This window comes from Camelina sativa, chromosome 2 (genome assembly GCF_000633955.1).
Source record: "Camelina sativa cultivar DH55 chromosome 2, Cs, whole genome shotgun sequence".
Classification (NCBI taxonomy): Eukaryota; Viridiplantae; Streptophyta; class Magnoliopsida; order Brassicales; family Brassicaceae; genus Camelina; species Camelina sativa.
In genome coordinates, this window is record NC_025686.1 from 24256293 (window position 1) to 24274757 (window position 18465).

General features: G+C 36.2%; 6 protein-coding genes and 1 long non-coding RNA gene across 9 annotated transcripts; 3 read left to right on the top strand and 4 right to left on the bottom strand.

Annotated features, from left to right (window-relative positions):
* Positions 762-1488, top strand: LOC109129320 (gibberellin 2-beta-dioxygenase 7-like). The gene has a single exon (XM_019237246.1). It carries the CDS (start codon positions 903-905, stop codon positions 1383-1385), a length of 483 nt encoding a protein of 160 aa, XP_019092791.1. The 5' UTR covers positions 762-902; the 3' UTR covers positions 1386-1488.
* LOC104735889 lies at positions 1908-2393 on the top strand. The gene is made up of 2 exons (XR_759507.2): positions 1908-1978; positions 2087-2393. It is a non-coding gene; the product is annotated as an uncharacterized LOC104735889 (long non-coding RNA).
* On the bottom strand, positions 2422-3041 carry LOC104735881 (protein PSY1-like). Its single transcript, XM_010455750.2, has 2 exons — positions 2792-3041; positions 2422-2706 (listed from the first exon to the last, which is right to left on the bottom strand). The coding sequence occupies exons 1-2, from the start codon at positions 2877-2879 to the stop codon at positions 2570-2572; spliced, it is 225 nt and encodes a 74-aa protein (XP_010454052.1). The 5' UTR covers positions 2880-3041; the 3' UTR covers positions 2422-2569.
* Positions 3808-7925, top strand: LOC104735864 (gibberellin 2-beta-dioxygenase 8-like). Its single transcript, XM_010455733.2, has 3 exons — positions 3808-4425; positions 7055-7388; positions 7464-7925. The coding sequence occupies exons 1-3, from the start codon at positions 3947-3949 to the stop codon at positions 7701-7703; spliced, it is 1053 nt and encodes a 350-aa protein (XP_010454035.1). The 5' UTR covers positions 3808-3946; the 3' UTR covers positions 7704-7925.
* Positions 8993-12455, bottom strand: LOC104735895 (phosphoinositide phospholipase C 1-like). The gene is made up of 9 exons (XM_010455770.2): positions 12063-12455; positions 11774-11970; positions 11547-11682; positions 11291-11467; positions 10890-11216; positions 10643-10798; positions 10457-10543; positions 10078-10362; positions 8993-9201 (listed from the first exon to the last, which is right to left on the bottom strand). The coding sequence occupies exons 1-9, from the start codon at positions 12369-12371 to the stop codon at positions 9187-9189; spliced, it is 1689 nt and encodes a 562-aa protein (XP_010454072.1). The 5' UTR covers positions 12372-12455; the 3' UTR covers positions 8993-9186.
* Positions 13199-14669, bottom strand: LOC104735901 (U-box domain-containing protein 3-like). Its single transcript, XM_010455782.1, has one exon. The coding sequence runs from the start codon at positions 14395-14397 to the stop codon at positions 13342-13344; it is 1056 nt and encodes a 351-aa protein (XP_010454084.1). The 5' UTR covers positions 14398-14669; the 3' UTR covers positions 13199-13341.
* LOC104735911 (phosphoinositide phospholipase C 5) lies at positions 14799-18393 on the bottom strand. Of its 3 annotated transcripts, none has more exons than XM_019237266.1 (9): positions 17761-18391; positions 17620-17676; positions 16651-16790; positions 16426-16561; positions 16143-16349; positions 15831-16057; positions 15625-15742; positions 15297-15536; positions 14799-15202 (listed from the first exon to the last, which is right to left on the bottom strand). In XM_019237266.1, the coding sequence occupies exons 1-9, from the start codon at positions 18085-18087 to the stop codon at positions 14909-14911; spliced, it is 1746 nt and encodes a 581-aa protein (XP_019092811.1). In that variant the 5' UTR covers positions 18088-18391; the 3' UTR covers positions 14799-14908. The 3 variants fall into 3 exon arrangements, with proteins under 3 accessions (XP_019092811.1, XP_019092814.1, XP_019092808.1); XM_019237263.1 differs by having other exon boundaries at positions 14877-15202; positions 16651-16769; positions 17599-17676; positions 17761-18392; XM_019237269.1 differs by lacking the exons at positions 16143-16349; positions 16426-16561; positions 16651-16790 and adding exons at positions 16972-17178; positions 17255-17390 and having other exon boundaries at positions 17480-17676; positions 17761-18393.

The window sequence follows — 18465 nt, forward strand, 5'->3', positions numbered from 1 at the left end:
TATATACGTTAAACTTGTTGTATATTTTATTTTTGTAAGCAGAGAGATGAAAAAAGGTAAGAAGAAGACCATGTAGATGAAGACACGTGTCAAATATAAAGGTGGGAGTGGGAGATGACGTGTGCAAAGCGTGGTGCCACGTATGTCACATCAGTGCCAAGCAAGTCGAATTGTGGCTGCACAAGATAGGGACTGTCACTGTGTCATTTTCGTGTGCGCTCGTCAACGCTTATTACCAAATTTTACGATGTTACCAATATAACTCTCCCACTACCTCCAAAACCTTTTTTGTTGACTTCTTTTTTCTGCTCTTTTGTTTCTTATGGGTTCTTCTCGAACAGCTTCTCGTCATACCATAATGTGTATTTCCCATGGATCCTATTGGGCTCCTTTCAGAAACCCACATTGGAATCCATCTAATGGTTATACGTAAACATATATAATACTGTCGTCAAATTTATAATGTTAACATGTTTTGGTTAATCTAGAAAAAGTATTGGAACTTTACGAGTGATGGGCCGACAAGTAAAGATTATAATGGTACACACACATACCCATTTCGCATGCAACTTGGTCTATTCGTTTATACAGAATCTATGCCTTATTTGTGTTACAGACATAAATCCGTGACAAGTGAGTCAAAATGTTTTCAAGTCTTTAAAGGAATAATATTATATTATAAGGAAATGCTGAAAAATATATAGATTTATATCTATATAATATTCCAGCTTTTATACTTTAAATTGACTTATCAACTGTAACTAAATGCACCTATAGATATTAGATACACATCAAACTATTCATTTGTTTTAAAGTAATTTTATAGTTTTTTTGTAAGAAAAAAAAGAGATAGAGATCTAAAGAGAGAGGGAGAGAAAACTTGAGAATATCATCATCAGGAGATGAGCATCAGTGAGTCATATCCACCGGCTTTCCGGAGTGTAGTCAACGACGGAGATCCTCTAGCAACGGCGGAGGAGGAGGTCGAACCTGTTCTTGTCCAAGACGAGGATATCCAAATCCCGGTTATCGATTTGGAGCGTTTGGACAAGGAGATACTGAGAGAGGCATGCAAGGAATGGGGAATATTCCGTCTAGTGAATCACGGAGTACCGTTGGCGTTAACGTCACGGCTTCAAGAAATCTCGGGATTGTTGCTGAGTCTGCCGTTTGAGACAAAACGGGAATTGTTCGCCGCCGTTAAGTCTCCGTTATCGTATTTTTGGGGAACACCGGCTCTGAATCCATCGGGAGATGCACTGAAGAGAGGAAGTCAAGCTTCGAACGTACACATGCTCGAAGGTTTCAACGTTCCTCTCTCGAAGCTTCCAACCTTTATATCTTGTGATGATGATCACAAGCCAAAACTTGAGTCTTTCAGGTAAACAAACATACGTCGTCTTTTTCTCGTTTTCCTTAGTGCTTAATAATAATGAATGATTTTCGTAATTAACTAATTTATCAATCAATCAACGTTAAGGTACTCAATAATTAAAATATAGGTGTAGCTAGCTAGTGAGCATATGGACTATACTATAAGACAAAAAACTATATGGACTTATACGGCATAACAAAAGATAATAAATTTCGGTGAATTCATTTTACATTCTGTGTTTAATTTTTCTTTTATTAGATCATATATTTTGTGGAGACTAGTGGAGATGATAGTATGTAATAGTATGTATGAGGGTGTGTAGACCGTAGAGTTGTATACGAGTTAGATGGCATAGTCGTCAACCCTCAAATGAATGTCACCACTCCTAGGACCTAGCATTTCCAGCTAGGATCCGATGCTAATGCTAGCTATCAGACATGGTATAAATAAACCATTTTAGTTTAGACTAAAGATGACGAAAAAAAAAAAAAAAAACTGTAGAGTCGACGACAAATAGTATTGACACGTGCCNTTATTGGAAACTTTCTGCAGTCTTACCTTCAAAGCTCAGGCGCCTTTGAAGTTCAATGCGACGGGGAACTGGTTAGTACTTTAGTAATTAACTCAACATCCATGGTTCGATATTATTTCCAGATATGTTTAATTTCAATAAGTCATAGTAACTTATACAATCCGGTACTTCTTTTACAGGTGTTCTCTAAATTGAAAGAAGGTAGATTTCCAGGAGAGATCGAACTGAGAGATCTCATCAGCAAGACCTTAACAAGACCAAGCACACTCTACTGAAGTAGTATCAGAAGATAGTGAAGTTCAACAAAGTATTTTGGCACGAGATGGTGTTACAGTATCATATGCCAACAGTGTGTCTTTATGTTTTTAAGTTACATCATGTTCCAATATTTCCCATTTAAGTCTGTTGATGTAGCATACCTTGGTTTTAACTAAGGATGTATTACTTCTTTTAATCAAATCATATAAGGCATTAGTTATAGCCATTTTCAAGAAAAGAAAATGAAGAAATGGTCTGTAAAAGACGAGAGAAATGTTTATATGAAATATACAGATTAGAGAATTATAGAAACTAAGGTTACAGAAACTAAGAATTTCATATCAGAGACAAACTGAAGATGTAAAGAAGGCGAGTTCTGTTCTTCTGACTGAGGTAAGTAAAGGTCAGCCTCTACCACCAACACGTTGACCGGTATTAGCCGGAGGAACACCGGGATTGTGTTTAGGATTCGCAGAAGGGTCACCGTAATCCTCAACGTTCACCGTCAACGGCTTTCTTTGGAATCCAGTGTTCTCAAACCCTAAAGAATCAAACGAAATCAATCAGATATAAGAGAATTCAGATTAATTCGAAAGAACGAAACAAGAAGAAGAAGAGATACGAACCTGAAACGGAGACAGAGTTACGGGCTAAAGATGTAGTAATTGTAAGCGTCAATAAGAGACACACAACAAGACGAACTACAAAACTCATATCTCTCTGTCTGATAATTTTTTTTCTTTGGAAAGAATCTTTTTTTAAAAAGGCTTCTGTTACAGATTCGCCGTGTACGTCGTGTATTATTTATAAAAGAAACGACAACTGTGTGTTTAGTTGTGTTTATCCAAACTGATTATTACATCTCAAAACTCAAATCAATATATACGTTAAACTTGTTGTATATTTTATTTTTGTAAGCAGAGAGATGAAAAAAGGTAAGAAGAAGACCATGTAGATGAAGACACGTGTCAAATATAAAGGTGGGAGTGGGAGATGACGTGTGCAAAGCGTGGTGCCACGTATGTCACATCAGTGCCAAGCAAGTCGAATTGTGGCTGCACAAGATAGGGACTGTCACTGTGTCATTTTCGTGTGCGCTCGTCAACGCTTATTACCAAATTTTACGATGTTACCAATATAACTCTCCCACTACCTCCAAAACCTTTTTTGTTGACTTCTTTTTTCTGCTCTTTTGTTTCTTATGGGTTCTTCTCGAACAGCTTCTCGTCATACCATAATGTGTATTTCCCATGGATCCTATTGGGCTCCTTTCAGAAACCCACATTGGAATCCATCTAATGGTTATACGTAAACATATATAATACTGTCGTCAAATTTATAATGTTAACATGTTTTGGTTAATCTAGAAAAAGTATTGGAACTTTACGAGTGATGGGCCGACAAGTAAAGATTATAATGGTACACACACATACCCATTTCGCATGCAACTTGGTCTATTCGTTTATACAGAATCTATGCCTTATTTGTGTTACAGACATAAATCCGTGACAAGTGAGTCAAAATGTTTTCAAGTCTTTAAAGGAATAATATTATATTATAAGGAAATGCTGAAAAATATATAGATTTATATCTATATAATATTCCAGCTTTTATACTTTAAATTGACTTATCAACTGTAACTAAATGCACCTATAGATATTAGATACACATCAAACTATTCATTTGTTTTAAAGTAATTTTATAGTTTTTTTGTAAGAAAAAAAAGAGATAGAGATCTAAAGAGAGAGGGAGAGAAAACTTGAGAATATCATCATCAGGAGATGAGCATCAGTGAGTCATATCCACCGGCTTTCCGGAGTGTAGTCAACGACGGAGATCCTCTAGCAACGGCGGAGGAGGAGGTCGAACCTGTTCTTGTCCAAGACGAGGATATCCAAATCCCGGTTATCGATTTGGAGCGTTTGGACAAGGAGATACTGAGAGAGGCATGCAAGGAATGGGGAATATTCCGTCTAGTGAATCACGGAGTACCGTTGGCGTTAACGTCACGGCTTCAAGAAATCTCGGGATTGTTGCTGAGCCTGCCGTTTGAGACAAAACGGGAATTGTTCGCCGCCGTTAAGTCTCCGTTATCGTATTTTTGGGGAACACCGGCTCTGAATCCATCGGGAGATGCACTGAAGAGAGGAAGTCAAGCTTCGAACGTACACATGCTCGAAGGTTTCAACGTTCCTCTCTCGAAGCTTCCAACCTTTATATCTTGTGATGATGATCACAAGCCAAAACTTGAGTCTTTCAGGTAAACAAACATACGTCGTCTTTTTCTCGTTTTCCTTAGTGCTTAATAATAATGAATGATTTTCGTAATTAACTAATTTATCAATCAATCAACGTTAAGGTACTCAATAATTAAAATATAGGTGTAGCTAGCTAGTGAGCATATGGACTATACTATAAGACAAAAAACTATATGGACTTATACGGCATAACAAAAGATAATAAATTTCGGTGAATTCATTTTACATTCTGTGTTTAATTTTTCTTTTATTAGATCATATATTTTGTGGAGACTAGTGGAGATGATAGTATGTAATAGTATGTATGAGGGTGTGTAGACCGTAGAGTTGTATACGAGTTAGATGGCATAGTCGTCAACCCTCAAATGAATGTCACCACTCCTAGGACCTAGCATTTCCAGCTAGGATCCGATGCTAATGCTAGCTATCAGACATGGTATAAATAAACCATTTTAGTTTAGACTAAAGATGACGAAAAAAAAAAAAAAAAACTGTAGAGTCGACGACAAATAGTATTGACACGTGCCTGGCGTTTTGATTGACGAGATGTTTACTTTTCATCGTTTGGATACTATGCATTTTGTCTAAAATCTACTGCTGGTCTTATGAGACGTTTTGTGAAATCCTTCCACTAGACCAAAGTTTGTCGTCACTATATTCTACTTTGTTACAAGATTGTGGTAGTATCTATTTTTTCCTTTTCTATTTGACAATTGCAATTTGGCAGCATCTAAAAAATAGTAAAAGGATAGCGGTTTCCCAATAGCTCTAATTATTGAATTAACTACATCATGGTAAAATCTAATGACATTATTTGGATTTAAATGGATATCCAAGCTTATAAAAATCCTGGAATATAGTATGCCAGGCTGTACATGTCTACCTCAACTTGTTCACACATGCATGCACGTAATCTTCTGCATATCTAGAAAATGATATGTTTAGTTATTTTAAAATACATTCAATAATAATTTACATTAATATTGTAAGTAAGATACATATATATATTAACTGTAAATTAAAAATATATTAGATTTTATGAATTATTTATTTAGAACTAAATTTTTATATTAAAAATTTATCAAATATATCAAACGAAACAAAGTATAATATTGATACATAAAATAAACATTTTGAACAATATTTATTAATTTAAAAACATAAATAAAAAGTAGAAATGAAAGATAAAGAAGATACGAAATACTTTGTCTCTTTTCTAAAAGTGAGAATGTGTCATGTGCTTTAGAATTTCTTCATCTCGTTTTTTCACATATACTCCAAAATTTTGACTCTACTTATTTGTTTCAAAACTTACCAAAGTTACATAAAAACTCTACTTATTTGTTTCAAAACTTACAAAAGTTACATAAAAGAGAAAAAAAGAAAAGATATTTTAGTTTTGATATTAAAAATTTATATGAAAGGTAGAATATGATGTTTGATGAAGAATTTGTCTTGCTAGTTACAGAAAAGTTTGTGATATCAATATATCATTAAGATCATGGGAGGCTATCAGTTTTTTTTTTTTTTGTCAAACATCATGGGAGCTTGATATGTCTTTTATTTTCTTTGTGGAACGTTACGGTTTAAGAAGTTTTTTTTGTTGACAATAAGAAGTTGTCATGTGGCACTCTCTTATTATAACATGTGTTATTTTGTGAAAAATATTTTAGTATATTTTTTAATTAATTTTATATGACATACATCATATTATTTATTGCGACATGTGTTATTTTTTCTTTAATATTTTAGTATATTTTTTCAATAGATTTTATATGACATATATTATATTATTTATATTTATATTTAAGATAAAATATAATTTGATATTATACATTATAAAATGTTCAAATTGTTTTTAATTTGGTGTAGCATATTGTCCAAAATAATGATTTTCTCTTTTATTTCTTTACTTTAATAGGAATATTTATTATAATATAATTATTACGAAATTTGATTATAATTAAACTTATATAATAAAATAAAGTTCTCTTTTGACAAGGTTTAAGAATTTGCATGTGGCACTCTCTTATTATAATTAAAACTTTTTCGACTTTGTCAAAAGAAACTTTACTTTATTATATAAGTTTTAATTAGAATCAAATTGCAAAATAATGTAATTATCATATCATGATAATTATTTATATTAAAATAAAGAAATAGAAGAAAAGATCAATATTTTAGATAATATACTACACAAATTAAAAATAAATTAAACATCTTATAATGTATAATATTAAATTATATTTTATCTTAAATATAAATAAAATTAATATAATATATGTCATATAAAGTTTATCGAGAAAATATATTAAAATATTAAATAGAAAATAATACACTTTGCAATAAATAATATAATATGTCATATAAAATTAATAAAAAAATACACTATAATATTAAAAAAAAATGACACATGTTATAATAAGAAAGTGCTACATGCAACTTCTTAGACCTTGTACAAAAAGAACTTTACTTTATTATACAAGATAGATGATGTTTTTTTGTCTTTTATTTTTTTAACTTAACAAAAGTAATCTGAACCGAACCCAATTTGCAATTTATTGCGAATTCACCATTATTTTTTAGTTCATTGGTTATCTAAACTGGTTTTGATTGTTTGTGAGTATGCAGATTGTTGATAGAGGAATATGGAAGGCACATAACTAGGATTGCTGTGTCCTTGTTCGAAGATATAGCACAAACACTGAACCTAGAATTATCTGGTAACCGGAGATCAGAATACTTATCGGAATCAACAGGGCTCATACGGGTTTACCGGTATCCCGGGAGCTCTGACAAAGCAGCCGGAGAAGCTCTAGGAATGGAAGTCCACACGGACAGTTCAGTTATCTCAATATTAAAAGAAGACGAAACTGGTGGGCTTGAGATCATGAAAGGTGAAGAATGGTTCTGCGTAAAGGCTGTTGCTAATACTCTCATCGTCAATCTTGGAGATATGATGCAGGTAAATACAGTGTATTCATCATGAGTTTGCATGGTTCAATTATTTTTGTTGTAATACGAAACTAAATATATACAGGCGATAAGCGATGATGAGTACAAGAGTGTGACGCATAGAGTGAAAAAGAAGAATAGGGAGAAAGAGAGACACTCAGTGTGTTATTTTGTGTTCCCAAAGAGAGATTGTGTGATAAAGTCATCAAACTATAAGCCATTCACGTACTCGGAGTTTGAAGCTCAAGTTCAAGCTGATGTTCAGTCTCTTGGAACCAAGATCGGCCTTCCTAGGTTCAGTCCAAATTCTCCATTCTTTAATTGATCGTGTCGCAAAATTGAGTATATTTTTACAAGCTCTAAATATTAAAAGTCAAACCAAGTTTGTAACGTTGTCTCGTCTTGTTATCATGTGGTGCAATTGAACTAGCTAGAGATGTGGGATTGCTTGATTCGTATTTTGGTTTACTATAGTTTTATAGGAATTTATATTTTAGCAAATTTGGATTTGTTCGGGTCGATTGGTTATAATAATAGTTTTTGGCTACAATTAATCATTATATAATGTAGTGATACAGCTGAATATTTTTTTGATAATATAAATTGCATGGTCATGTGTACCTAATCAGGTTTTGCATAAACATACACCAAACCAAACGCAAAACTAAAAATCGCAGGAAAAAAAATTAAAACTTTTTGGATACTTAAGCTTAGTATGCATAACTCTTATTTATTTAGTCACAGATCGCGTACTTGGCAGCCTACTACAAGAACATCACAAAAGTTCACAGACCCAACCATATGCCCAAATTTTCTAAAATTTTACTGTTAATGTCCATTAATGAGATATTTTGACCCAAAATGAAGTCCATCTATTAGACTCAAACAAAAAAAAATAGCTTACATCTTTTTATTATTAAAAGGCCGCATATGTATTTAATTTTTTGTCTTCCAGTCTCAAATCATTTATGGCTGGCCGGGACCTGATAGCCTGATGATATCAGAGAACTTGATAATAAATATAGATGTTGTGGATAGCATTTACCTTCAAAAAGATCGGTAGAGAGCAAATTCAATCCACAACATCTATATCTTTTGTTAAAAATATTAAAAACACTCTTTGTAAATTTGCACCACAATGACGACGATCCATCTACTACTTTAGTCTTTACTATTCTGATAGTGATATTTCAACGACCAATATTTTAAAATTGTGTTGTGGTATTATAATATAACAATTTTGCTTTAGTGATAATTGCCATTATGAAGCAGGTTTGCTTTGGTATCATAGTGTGAATTCTGCCATAATGAAATTTTGCGTTAGTGTGAATTACCATAATTAAGCAAATTGACATTAGTGGTTAGTGGACCATAAGATAAGAGCAAGTGTATTAGAGGTTTCTCTAAAAATTTCTCACTTAATAAAGAAATAATAAAATATAGTATAATATTTTTTTATTATGAGAATTTTTCATAAAAGGTTTTTGAAAAACTTTTTTTGTCTTGATAAATTTTTACATTAAAAAAATATTATTTTCTATTTTATTAATTTTTTTTGTTAGTGAGAAATTTGGTGAGAGACTAACCAATACACATTGTCTAATTTAAACAATATTTTTTTCATAAACTTTTCCAACAAATTATTGATACTTAAAAAGTAAAAGCACATATTGTATAATTTTGCTTGTAGTAGTTAATTCTTTTTCTTTTTTCTTTTATATCTTATTATCGTGTGGCTTAGTATGAAAATGTGTACCGACACTTAACTTATTGACACGAGTGATAAATGAACTTCATCTACGAAGCGACTAAAGAGGCTCCAGGACAAACCGCATGAGCAGTCTCACATGCTTGTAGACCTCTCCGGCACGATCATGGAGCCGAACGGCTCGAACACCCGGCCTGACCTCAGACAACGGAAGACATATCTGCCCAGCGAAATCGTTCTTAGTGTTACTGTCGTAGTCTTTGACTGTGATACACAGAAGCGCTAACTCAGGAACACGCAATGGGAATTCGAACTCCTTGTCCCAAATCGGAAACCATTCATCTGTATCTACTTCTGTTCTGTAACTTGCTGTGTCCAAAGGAACCCCTGCGATGCCCACCTGAAAGACAAACAACTCAATGTGAGTCATGTCATTTGACGTGAAACAAAAGAATCCTATTAAACCATGTTCTGTATATGCATGGGACACTTGCCTTTGCGTAGAAATCGGGAGGAGAGTATCGATCAAAGTGATGTAGAGGAAAATCAATATTCCATCCTTCTCCAGTGTAGATCTTCACCTACACTCATACAATGCACCACATACAAAAAGCTAAAGATGTCTTCCTGTTCCTCAAGAAGCGTATGGAAACAGAAACTGAGAATATAAAAAACCAAACCTTCAGAGTTGTCTTGATTGGGAGGTTTTGACTACAAGGGTCAAATATTTCACCTCCAGGACCATTGGTGAGCAAAACATCAGGCTTTTTCACATAGCCACATCCACCGTTGGCTTTAAACATTCCTTGCATCATCCACAAAAACCTCCCATGACTCTGTATTTGCACAAAACAAGTATAGTACGTTGGTGTTTACTATTGAAAGACTCTGTTCTTAAAGTAGAGAGGATAGTGTTAAAACTATTACTTGCATATTGAAGGCAACCATTTGAGCACCATGAATCCANACGAAGCGACTAAAGAGGCTCCAGGACAAACCGCATGAGCAGTCTCACATGCTTGTAGACCTCTCCGGCACGATCATGGAGCCGAACGGCTCGAACACCCGGCCTGACCTCAGACAACGGAAGACATATCTGCCCAGCGAAATCGTTCTTAGTGTTACTGTCGTAGTCTTTGACTGTGATACACAGAAGCGCTAACTCAGGAACACGCAATGGGAATTCGAACTCCTTGTCCCAAATCGGAAACCATTCATCTGTATCTACTTCTGTTCTGTAACTTGCTGTGTCCAAAGGAACCCCTGCGATGCCCACCTGAAAGACAAACAACTCAATGTGAGTCATGTCATTTGACGTGAAACAAAAGAATCCTATTAAACCATGTTCTGTATATGCATGGGACACTTGCCTTTGCGTAGAAATCGGGAGGAGAGTATCGATCAAAGTGATGTAGAGGAAAATCAATATTCCATCCTTCTCCAGTGTAGATCTTCACCTACACTCATACAATGCACCACATACAAAAAGCTAAAGATGTCTTCCTGTTCCTCAAGAAGCGTATGGAAACAGAAACTGAGAATATAAAAAACCAAACCTTCAGAGTTGTCTTGATTGGGAGGTTTTGACTACAAGGGTCAAATATTTCACCTCCAGGACCATTGGTGAGCAAAACATCAGGCTTTTTCACATAGCCACATCCACCGTTGGCTTTAAACATTCCTTGCATCATCCACAAAAACCTCCCATGACTCTGTATTTGCACAAAACAAGTATAGTACGTTGGTGTTTACTATTGAAAGACTCTGTTCTTAAAGTAGAGAGGATAGTGTTAAAACTATTACTTGCATATTGAAGGCAACCATTTGAGCACCATGAATCCATCCAATGATAGGATCATAGTTTGATGAGTCGAATCGAGTAGTCTTGGGAAATATCCTCAGAAGATTCCGCTGCGTGAACTTTACTAAATCGGGTCCACGGGTTTTAGCCAGAGTATCAAGCCACTGCTCGCTCATGCTTAGCCGTATGGCTCGTTTAGGATCTCCATTCAAGCAGTTCTTCATTCCTCCTTTGCGGTTCCCAGCGTGAATCGAGATTAAGTCTCTGTACTCGACCGCTACACTATCCTCATCTTCTTCATGAACCTGTTCTTCTGCATCTGCAATTATCTGTCACAACACAAAACTATTAGAAAACATCAAGAAACACTAACGGTTAGTTTAACTCTGTTTTGCTTTCTTACTGTAGCTCTAACGGAGTCATCAGTTGTTGAACTTTGAGAGACTTGGGTCTGAAGATACTCTTTAGGTGGCTTTGTTGAGATCAAAATCTTTTTCTTGAGTGATTCTGGTGAAGGGAAACGCTCTACATATTCGTCGGTACATTGAAACAATGATTCTCCAAATGTCTTACACACCATCTACAAACATTTTCACCATTAATCAATCAAACTCAGTGTACTTCTGAACAAGATTCAATGAAATTGATCAGAATCTTACCTTAGCGACTTTCTTCTGAAGATTTGGAGGCAAATGATCCTCTAAGGTAAGCACAACAGGATAATCAGACACTACAAACGCGTTCTCCTTAACAGCGTCAAGACATTTCTGCAGATCTTCAACACTCGTTAACGTCCTGAAACCATTAGTAAAAAAAACAAATCAAGAAAATATCTAAAGTAGTGAGTGATAATTCAAGAAGGGTTTAGAATGGTTAAGATTCAAACCCGCCGTGACGAACTTCAGCTTCTTTTCCAGAAGAGCTAGGCCATAAATCAAGCTCAATCACACGAACTCCTTTTCTCAAAGCTTCCACAATGGGAACTATGCTGCTATCACTGTTCAGCTGATTCCCAGTCAAGTAAGAGTTATGTCCCGTGTACAAGAAGTAATGCGACAAAGGCAGATTCATATCTTGCCAAACCTGAAAAACCAAATTGAATCCCATTAAACAAAACTATATAGCTCTCAAAGGAAATATATAGATCTTACTTATATCCTAAAATTATTTAGTACCTTGGGGGTCGGAGGCAATGGAGAGTTAAAATCACTAAGGAGATAACGGTAGAAGCCTTCAAGATGAAGCCCACGAGGATGGAAAACGCCGTGATGTTTGAGCAAGTGGAAAATATCCTTGACGTAGCTTATGTCAGCGTGTTTCTCTCCTTGAACTTGGATAACGAACCTGAGCAACTCATCAGCAGACATCCTTTCGTCTTTGGAGTACTCATGGAAAAGGTTCTTGATTTCTTCAGGTGGCTCACTTGATTTCACCTTAAAGCTTCTTACACAACATAAACACACTTTGAATGACTCCTTCTTCATCTTCTTTTTCTTTTTCTTTTTTTTTGGTTAAAGATAAGCAAGAGTGAGAGAGAGAGAGAAAAATGAAACAGAGAGATGTATGATATGTTGTTGTGGTTGTTTGTGAAACAAATTTATATCTCAACGAACCATTATAATAATATCTAGTAATCTATGAATTTTTTCTTGCAAGTACAAAAATAGTAAAAAATGAGAAAATGGGAATGATGTGTCGGCTGTCCGAATTTAAAGCTTGTATTAAATATAACCAAACAGAACCCGTTGACTAAGGACAGAACCGTTGACGCAACGTGAATTAAATAAACGTGGCGAAGTGTATAACCCAGTTAGTTAGTTAGACTTAGCTGAGAAACTGGTGGTACGCGTGTCACCGTATGGAAAAAAATCAAGAGTTTTCTTTTGTCATTTGATTAGCTAATCATTTTCATCGTTTATGTGAAACAGCTCATATTGTTTGTTTTTTACTTTATTTTTGGGCTCACATATAATGTAATTGTCACAACACAGATAATCTATTGTCAATATTATTGAATTTTGTTGTCAATACTATTAAATCATGATGTTGATCGTAGCTCACTGTTTCAAACTTGTACTTCTTCTACATGTGATTTCTATTGTCTTTTCTTTTTTTTCTTTTTTGGGTGATAATATCTTTTTTTTTGGTCTTGCATTTGCTGTTTTATTCTCCATTATGATTATTTCGGTTGAAGAATCTATTGCTTTCGTTGTTGTTGCGGTTCTACCTGATTATTTGAATTCCGCCGAACTTTCATGTAAAAGACATCGACCTAATCACAAAACATTATATATGTTTGTTATTTCTGCCAATTTTTAAGTATGAAAAAGTATGAAAATCTCATGACTTTTTGTATTTTTACAAAATTAAAAATGAAAAAATTGCTCAAGGCCCATAAAAGGATGTGTTTATACAAAGGCCCATTGATTAAAAAGCCCAGATATATAATAAGTGTTATCTCTCAAAGTCTTGTTCTCGTAGTTGTTGTTGTTGTTGTTGTCTAGGTTGCCGAAGAAGGTCAATCAAAGCCTCAGCCTTGAGCTTAGCACGACTCGAGCTACTCCTACACTGAGATAAAGCCACGAGCGGAGGAACCGCACCTTCACGAGCCACCATGGTTCGATACACAACACTCTCCTCACAGAGCTGCAACAATATCGACGCAGCCATCTCCTTCTGTCTCTGCGTTCCCGCTTCAACAATCTCCACAAGAACCGGAACACCTCCTTCCTCCACCACCGCCGGTTTAGATTCTTGCTCCGACATCAACAGGTTCATCACAAACGCGGACTTATCAACCATCTCCGATTCAAAATCCGCCATCAACTCAACCAACGGTTTCATAACCCTAGACTCCACAGCTCTGAGTTTGTTCTCCTTAGTTGAACACAACGAGTACAACGCTGTAGACGCGTCTTTCTTGGCTCTGAACCCTCCAGTTTCTAGAAGGTTTACGAGCAGAGGAATCGCACCGGATCTTCCGATGGCGGTTTTGTTGTTATCCTCCGACTGAGATAACCGGAGCAGAGCACAAGCAGCGTTCTCTTTACTCGTAGGTGTTCCTAATCTCAAAGCGTTAACGAGAGGTTTAATTGCACCGGAAGAAACAATCATCTCTTTGTTCTCGTCGCAGATTGAGAGATTCAAAACTGCAGTGACTCCGTATTCTTGAAGCTGAGGATCAGAAGAAGAGATGAGAGAAACCAACGGTTCGATCGCACCTGCTTTAGCGAGTTTGATACGGTTCTCTGGTTTGTTCTTTGATAAGATTCTAATCTCCATAGCAGCTCGCTTCTGTTCTTCTACGGAACATGATGATAACTCGAGATGCGTTATGAGGTATCTGATCAAATCGTCAGAGGAGTTGTCATTGGCGCTAGAGAGGAAGAGTCGTCGTCGTAGGCTCTCGGATGAAGTTGTTTGAAACTCTCCGGATCTGTCGCTGTTACAATCACTGAAAGCAGAGGAATCGTCCAAGTTGGTGAAACAGCTGTTGTGATGAGTCTCCATTGCTACGAGATTGGTTTCAGGTTTTGAGACTCAGTCAGTAGTGCATATTAAAAAGTGGAATCGTTATTTAAGTGTGAGAGGAGGATGCAGTTGCAGAGAAAGAGAGAACCTGGATAATAATGATTTGTAACCAATACGATGATTAAAGTTTCAGTGTTATTCTATAAGTCAAATAAACAAGTCTGTTGTCAAAAAAGACCAAGTCATTAAGTCAACACAACAGAGTACACAATTTTCAATTTTGTCCGTTTTCCATATGCAGAATAACAAAGAAAGTTTTCAGCCTATTATCTTTTAGCTCTCAATCAGATTTGGTGTCTGAAAAGGAAAGTATTAATTTAAAAAAAAAAAAAAACACTTTAAAAAGGTTAAGCGAAAAGTCAACACTATAAATTATGAGCAATGTAGAAGAAGCTTTATATCTATAGTTTGATCACTGATTTGTTAAAGCCACTAAACTACAAAAGTACAAACTCTTTGGATGATAATAACAAGGAAGGAAGCTTTGTTTTTAAACAAACTGAAACCGCATGAGAAGTGTAACTGAAACTAGTCTCTCGCCTTTGCGATCATACAATGGAACAGAACGTATGCCCTGTCTCAGCTCTGTTACAGGCAAACATGTCTGTCCTGAGAAATCATCCTTCTCTGGCATGTTGTAGTCGTGAACTTCAATTCTGAGCAAGGCAAGCTCGGGTGCTGTTAGCTGAAACGCAAACTCCTCGTCCCAGAAAGGCTCCCAAGTGTTGTCTTCTTTCTTTGTTTTCTTCATTACCTTATCAGCTCTTACTCCTGTTATCCCCACCTAGTTTCACAGATACAGTGTAATCCACATGAAACAAAGATAAAAAAACAAGTCATAATAGAGAGTCAACTATGTAAACAGAACCATTGCTTACCCTTGTGTAGAAGTTAGGAGAAGACCAAGTGTTGAAACAAGTTCGTTGGAAACATGAGTCCCATCCTTTTCCCATGTATACTTTTACTTTCAGAGTTGTCTTTACGGGTAATTTCGCTTTCGGATCAAACACTTGTCCACCGAGACCATTGTTCATCATAAAATCCGGTTTTTTCACGTACCCGCAACCACCATTCCCTCTAAACATACCATGCATCATCCACAGAGCTCTTCCGTAGCCCTGAAAATTTTGAGACCAAAGATGTGTTAGTTGTGTTGAGATTATAAATGGTCAGATGGTTATAAAAGACCTGAGAAAAACTGCAAACCTGCATGTTGAAAGCAACCATTTGAGCTCCGTACATCCAACCGTTGTAGGGCCTGTAGTTGGAGGAATTTACTCGTGTTGCCTTTGGATATATCCTCAACAGATTCTTCTGTGTGAATCTAGATTATGATTGTAGTGAGCTTAGAGCAAGAAACAATATAACTAGCTCAAAATCTATTGTCTTTTTTGATAGCATGTTATACTTACTTCATGACTTCGGTTCCATATATTTCAGTGGCTTTCTTGAACTTCTGCTCCCTCAAACTCAGCCGTCTAACTCCACCATTATCAATAGTAAGTGCTTTCTTCAATCCATTTTTAGCATTTCCAGAAGGAATGGCTATCAGGCGACTGTAGGTGACGAAATCCAAGTTGCTGGATTCTTTATCAAATCCTACCTCTTCGTTTTTAGCCTCGCTTGTTTCTTCCTCGGTCTACACAAGTCATTGCACGCAAAAGAGAGATACTTAAGATGACACTGAGAAAACTAAAACTCCTAAATTTGAAATGCAGAAGTACCTTCTCATCATCTACTCGGTCTATTGAAACATCTGATGACGCCTTTCCTGATACATCTGACTCAGAATCCTTGTCCTTTTCATAGTTCCGTTTAGGAGGCTTTGTAGATACAACAACTCTATACTTGAGATCTTCTGGTGACGGGAACTCTTTTAAACCGTCAGACTCGGGAAAATACAGCATATCCATGAATACCTCTTTCATCATCTGCAGCAGAATCAAAATCTTTAAGAACTTGTGAAACTAACATGGCAATGATTCATCAGTGAGATCAAGAACGCACCTCAGCTGCTTTGGCTTGAAGATCTGGGGTCAAATGATCTTCCAAGGTTAATATCACAGGGTATGCAGATGCAGAAAAGGCATGATCTTTAATAGACCTCAAGCATTTGATCAGATCCACTGGAGGTGTCCATGCCCTAAAAGCAGTAAACATAGTCTTTTGCTTTGTTCGACAAAATTTCGACCTATAGATCTTTGGAATATACATAATAACACAAAGACATACCAGCCGTGAAGAACAAGTATGTCGTCTTTAGTAGAGTTAGGCCACAGATCAAGTTCAAGAGCTCGAACACCTCTCTTTAATGCCTTAATGAGAGGTACATCACTGCATTCACTGTTGATCTGATTCCCAGTCAGATACGANGCTATCAGGCGACTGTAGGTGACGAAATCCAAGTTGCTGGATTCTTTATCAAATCCTACCTCTTCGTTTTTAGCCTCGCTTGTTTCTTCCTCGGTCTACACAAGTCATTGCACGCAAAAGAGAGATACTTAAGATGACACTGAGAAAACTAAAACTCCTAAATTTGAAATGCAGAAGTACCTTCTCATCATCTACTCGGTCTATTGAAACATCTGATGACGCCTTTCCTGATACATCTGACTCAGAATCCTTGTCCTTTTCATAGTTCCGTTTAGGAGGCTTTGTAGATACAACAACTCTATACTTGAGATCTTCTGGTGACGGGAACTCTTTTAAACCGTCAGACTCGGGAAAATACAGCATATCCATGAATACCTCTTTCATCATCTGCAGCAGAATCAAAATCTTTAAGAACTTGTGAAACTAACATGGCAATGATTCATCAGTGAGATCAAGAACGCACCTCAGCTGCTTTGGCTTGAAGATCTGGGGTCAAATGATCTTCCAAGGTTAATATCACAGGGTATGCAGATGCAGAAAAGGCATGATCTTTAATAGACCTCAAGCATTTGATCAGATCCACTGGAGGTGTCCATGCCCTAAAAGCAGTAAACATAGTCTTTTGCTTTGTTCGACAAAATTTCGACCTATAGATCTTTGGAATATACATAATAACACAAAGACATACCAGCCGTGAAGAACAAGTATGTCGTCTTTAGTAGAGTTAGGCCACAGATCAAGTTCAAGAGCTCGAACACCTCTCTTTAATGCCTTAATGAGAGGTACATCACTGCATTCACTGTTGATCTGATTCCCAGTCAAATACGAATTATGGCTTGTGTAAATGAAATAGTGGGACAAGGGAGACTCCATGTCTTGATGCACCTGAATCAACAAAAGCTCAAAGATTGAATTTTTTCCATGTTGCAAGAGAAAGAAAGACGTCAGTCCTCAGGAGAGAAAAAATACCTTACTATCAATTGGATGATTCATATCATCTGAAAACAAGAAACTGAAGAAGTCATCAAGGTTCAGCGTATGCCTCAAAAACTTAGTGATATGATGTCTTGCACATGTGATTCTTTCTATGATCTTCTCTGCATCTGAAACCAACACCTCGGTCTGGCCTTGCACCTCAACCAAGAACCGACATAGCTGCTCTGCCGTCAGATGGTTCCTTCCCTCAGTATACTCTACAAACGCTGTCACTACATCCGGAGGTGGGGATCCTCTGTTCATCCTGAGCTTGTCACTGAAACACAAACCCATTTTGTATCTTCCCATTTCTTTCTTCATCCCAGGTCTTTGTATCCCCAAATTGAAGTCTCAGCTCAAGTAAAGGCGACAAGATACTTCACAATCACACCAGCCAATCTCTATTTATATATTTTCAGCTCCTGGATTCTCTTCAAAAAGTTCCTGCAGTTTAGTTAATAAATAGCCAGTTCTGCATATTTGCCATGATCTTCATACTCATAAATCAAATATAAATCGTTCTTTTTTCGAACATACTTTATTATAACTATAGTGGTATGGCTCTTTTTGCTCAGTGCTCTTAGCTTTCCTCTTCCTTTTCCATATATTCCCAGCCAAGAGACTCATGTTGAAAAACCTCACTTTCCAAAAAAACCAGCTTAAACAATTATTATGGCATCTAATTCCAGAAGCATAATG

Excerpts from the sequence above, each read along its gene's own strand:
- LOC109129320 (XM_019237246.1), top strand. The coding sequence starts at position 903 with ATGAGCATCAGTGAGTCATATCCACCGGCTTTCCGGAGTGTAGTCAAC.
- LOC104735881 (XM_010455750.2), bottom strand. The coding sequence starts at position 2,879 with ATGAGTTTTGTAGTTCGTCTTGTTGTGTGTCTCTTATTGACGCTTACA. Across the intron at positions 2,707-2,791 it reads TAACTCTGTCTCCGTTTCAG|GGTTTGAGAACACTGGATTC; the intron begins GTTCGTATCTCT and ends TTGATTCTTTAG.
- LOC104735864 (XM_010455733.2), top strand. The coding sequence starts at position 3,947 with ATGAGCATCAGTGAGTCATATCCACCGGCTTTCCGGAGTGTAGTCAAC. Across the intron at positions 4,426-7,054 it reads CCAAAACTTGAGTCTTTCAG|ATTGTTGATAGAGGAATATG; the intron begins GTAAACAAACAT and ends GTGAGTATGCAG. Across the intron at positions 7,389-7,463 it reads ATCTTGGAGATATGATGCAG|GCGATAAGCGATGATGAGTA; the intron begins GTAAATACAGTG and ends AAATATATACAG.
- LOC104735895 (XM_010455770.2), bottom strand. The coding sequence starts at position 12,371 with ATGAAGAAGGAGTCATTCAAAGTGTGTTTATGTTGTGTAAGAAGCTTT. Across the intron at positions 11,468-11,546 it reads TTCAGAAGAAAGTCGCTAAG|ATGGTGTGTAAGACATTTGG; the intron begins GTAAGATTCTGA and ends AAATGTTTGTAG. Across the intron at positions 10,799-10,889 it reads TGGTTGCCTTCAATATGCAA|AGTCATGGGAGGTTTTTGTG; the intron begins GTAATAGTTTTA and ends GTGCAAATACAG.
- LOC104735901 (XM_010455782.1), bottom strand. The coding sequence starts at position 14,397 with ATGGAGACTCATCACAACAGCTGTTTCACCAACTTGGACGATTCCTCT.
- LOC104735911 (XM_019237269.1), bottom strand. The coding sequence starts at position 18,087 with ATGAAGAAAGAAATGGGAAGATACAAAATGGGTTTGTGTTTCAGTGAC. Across the intron at positions 16,058-16,971 it reads ACCGAGTAGATGATGAGAAG|ACCGAGGAAGAAACAAGCGA; the intron begins GTACTTCTGCAT and ends TGACTTGTGTAG. Across the intron at positions 15,743-15,830 it reads TATGGAACCGAAGTCATGAA|ATTCACACAGAAGAATCTGT; the intron begins GTAAGTATAACA and ends ATCATAATCTAG.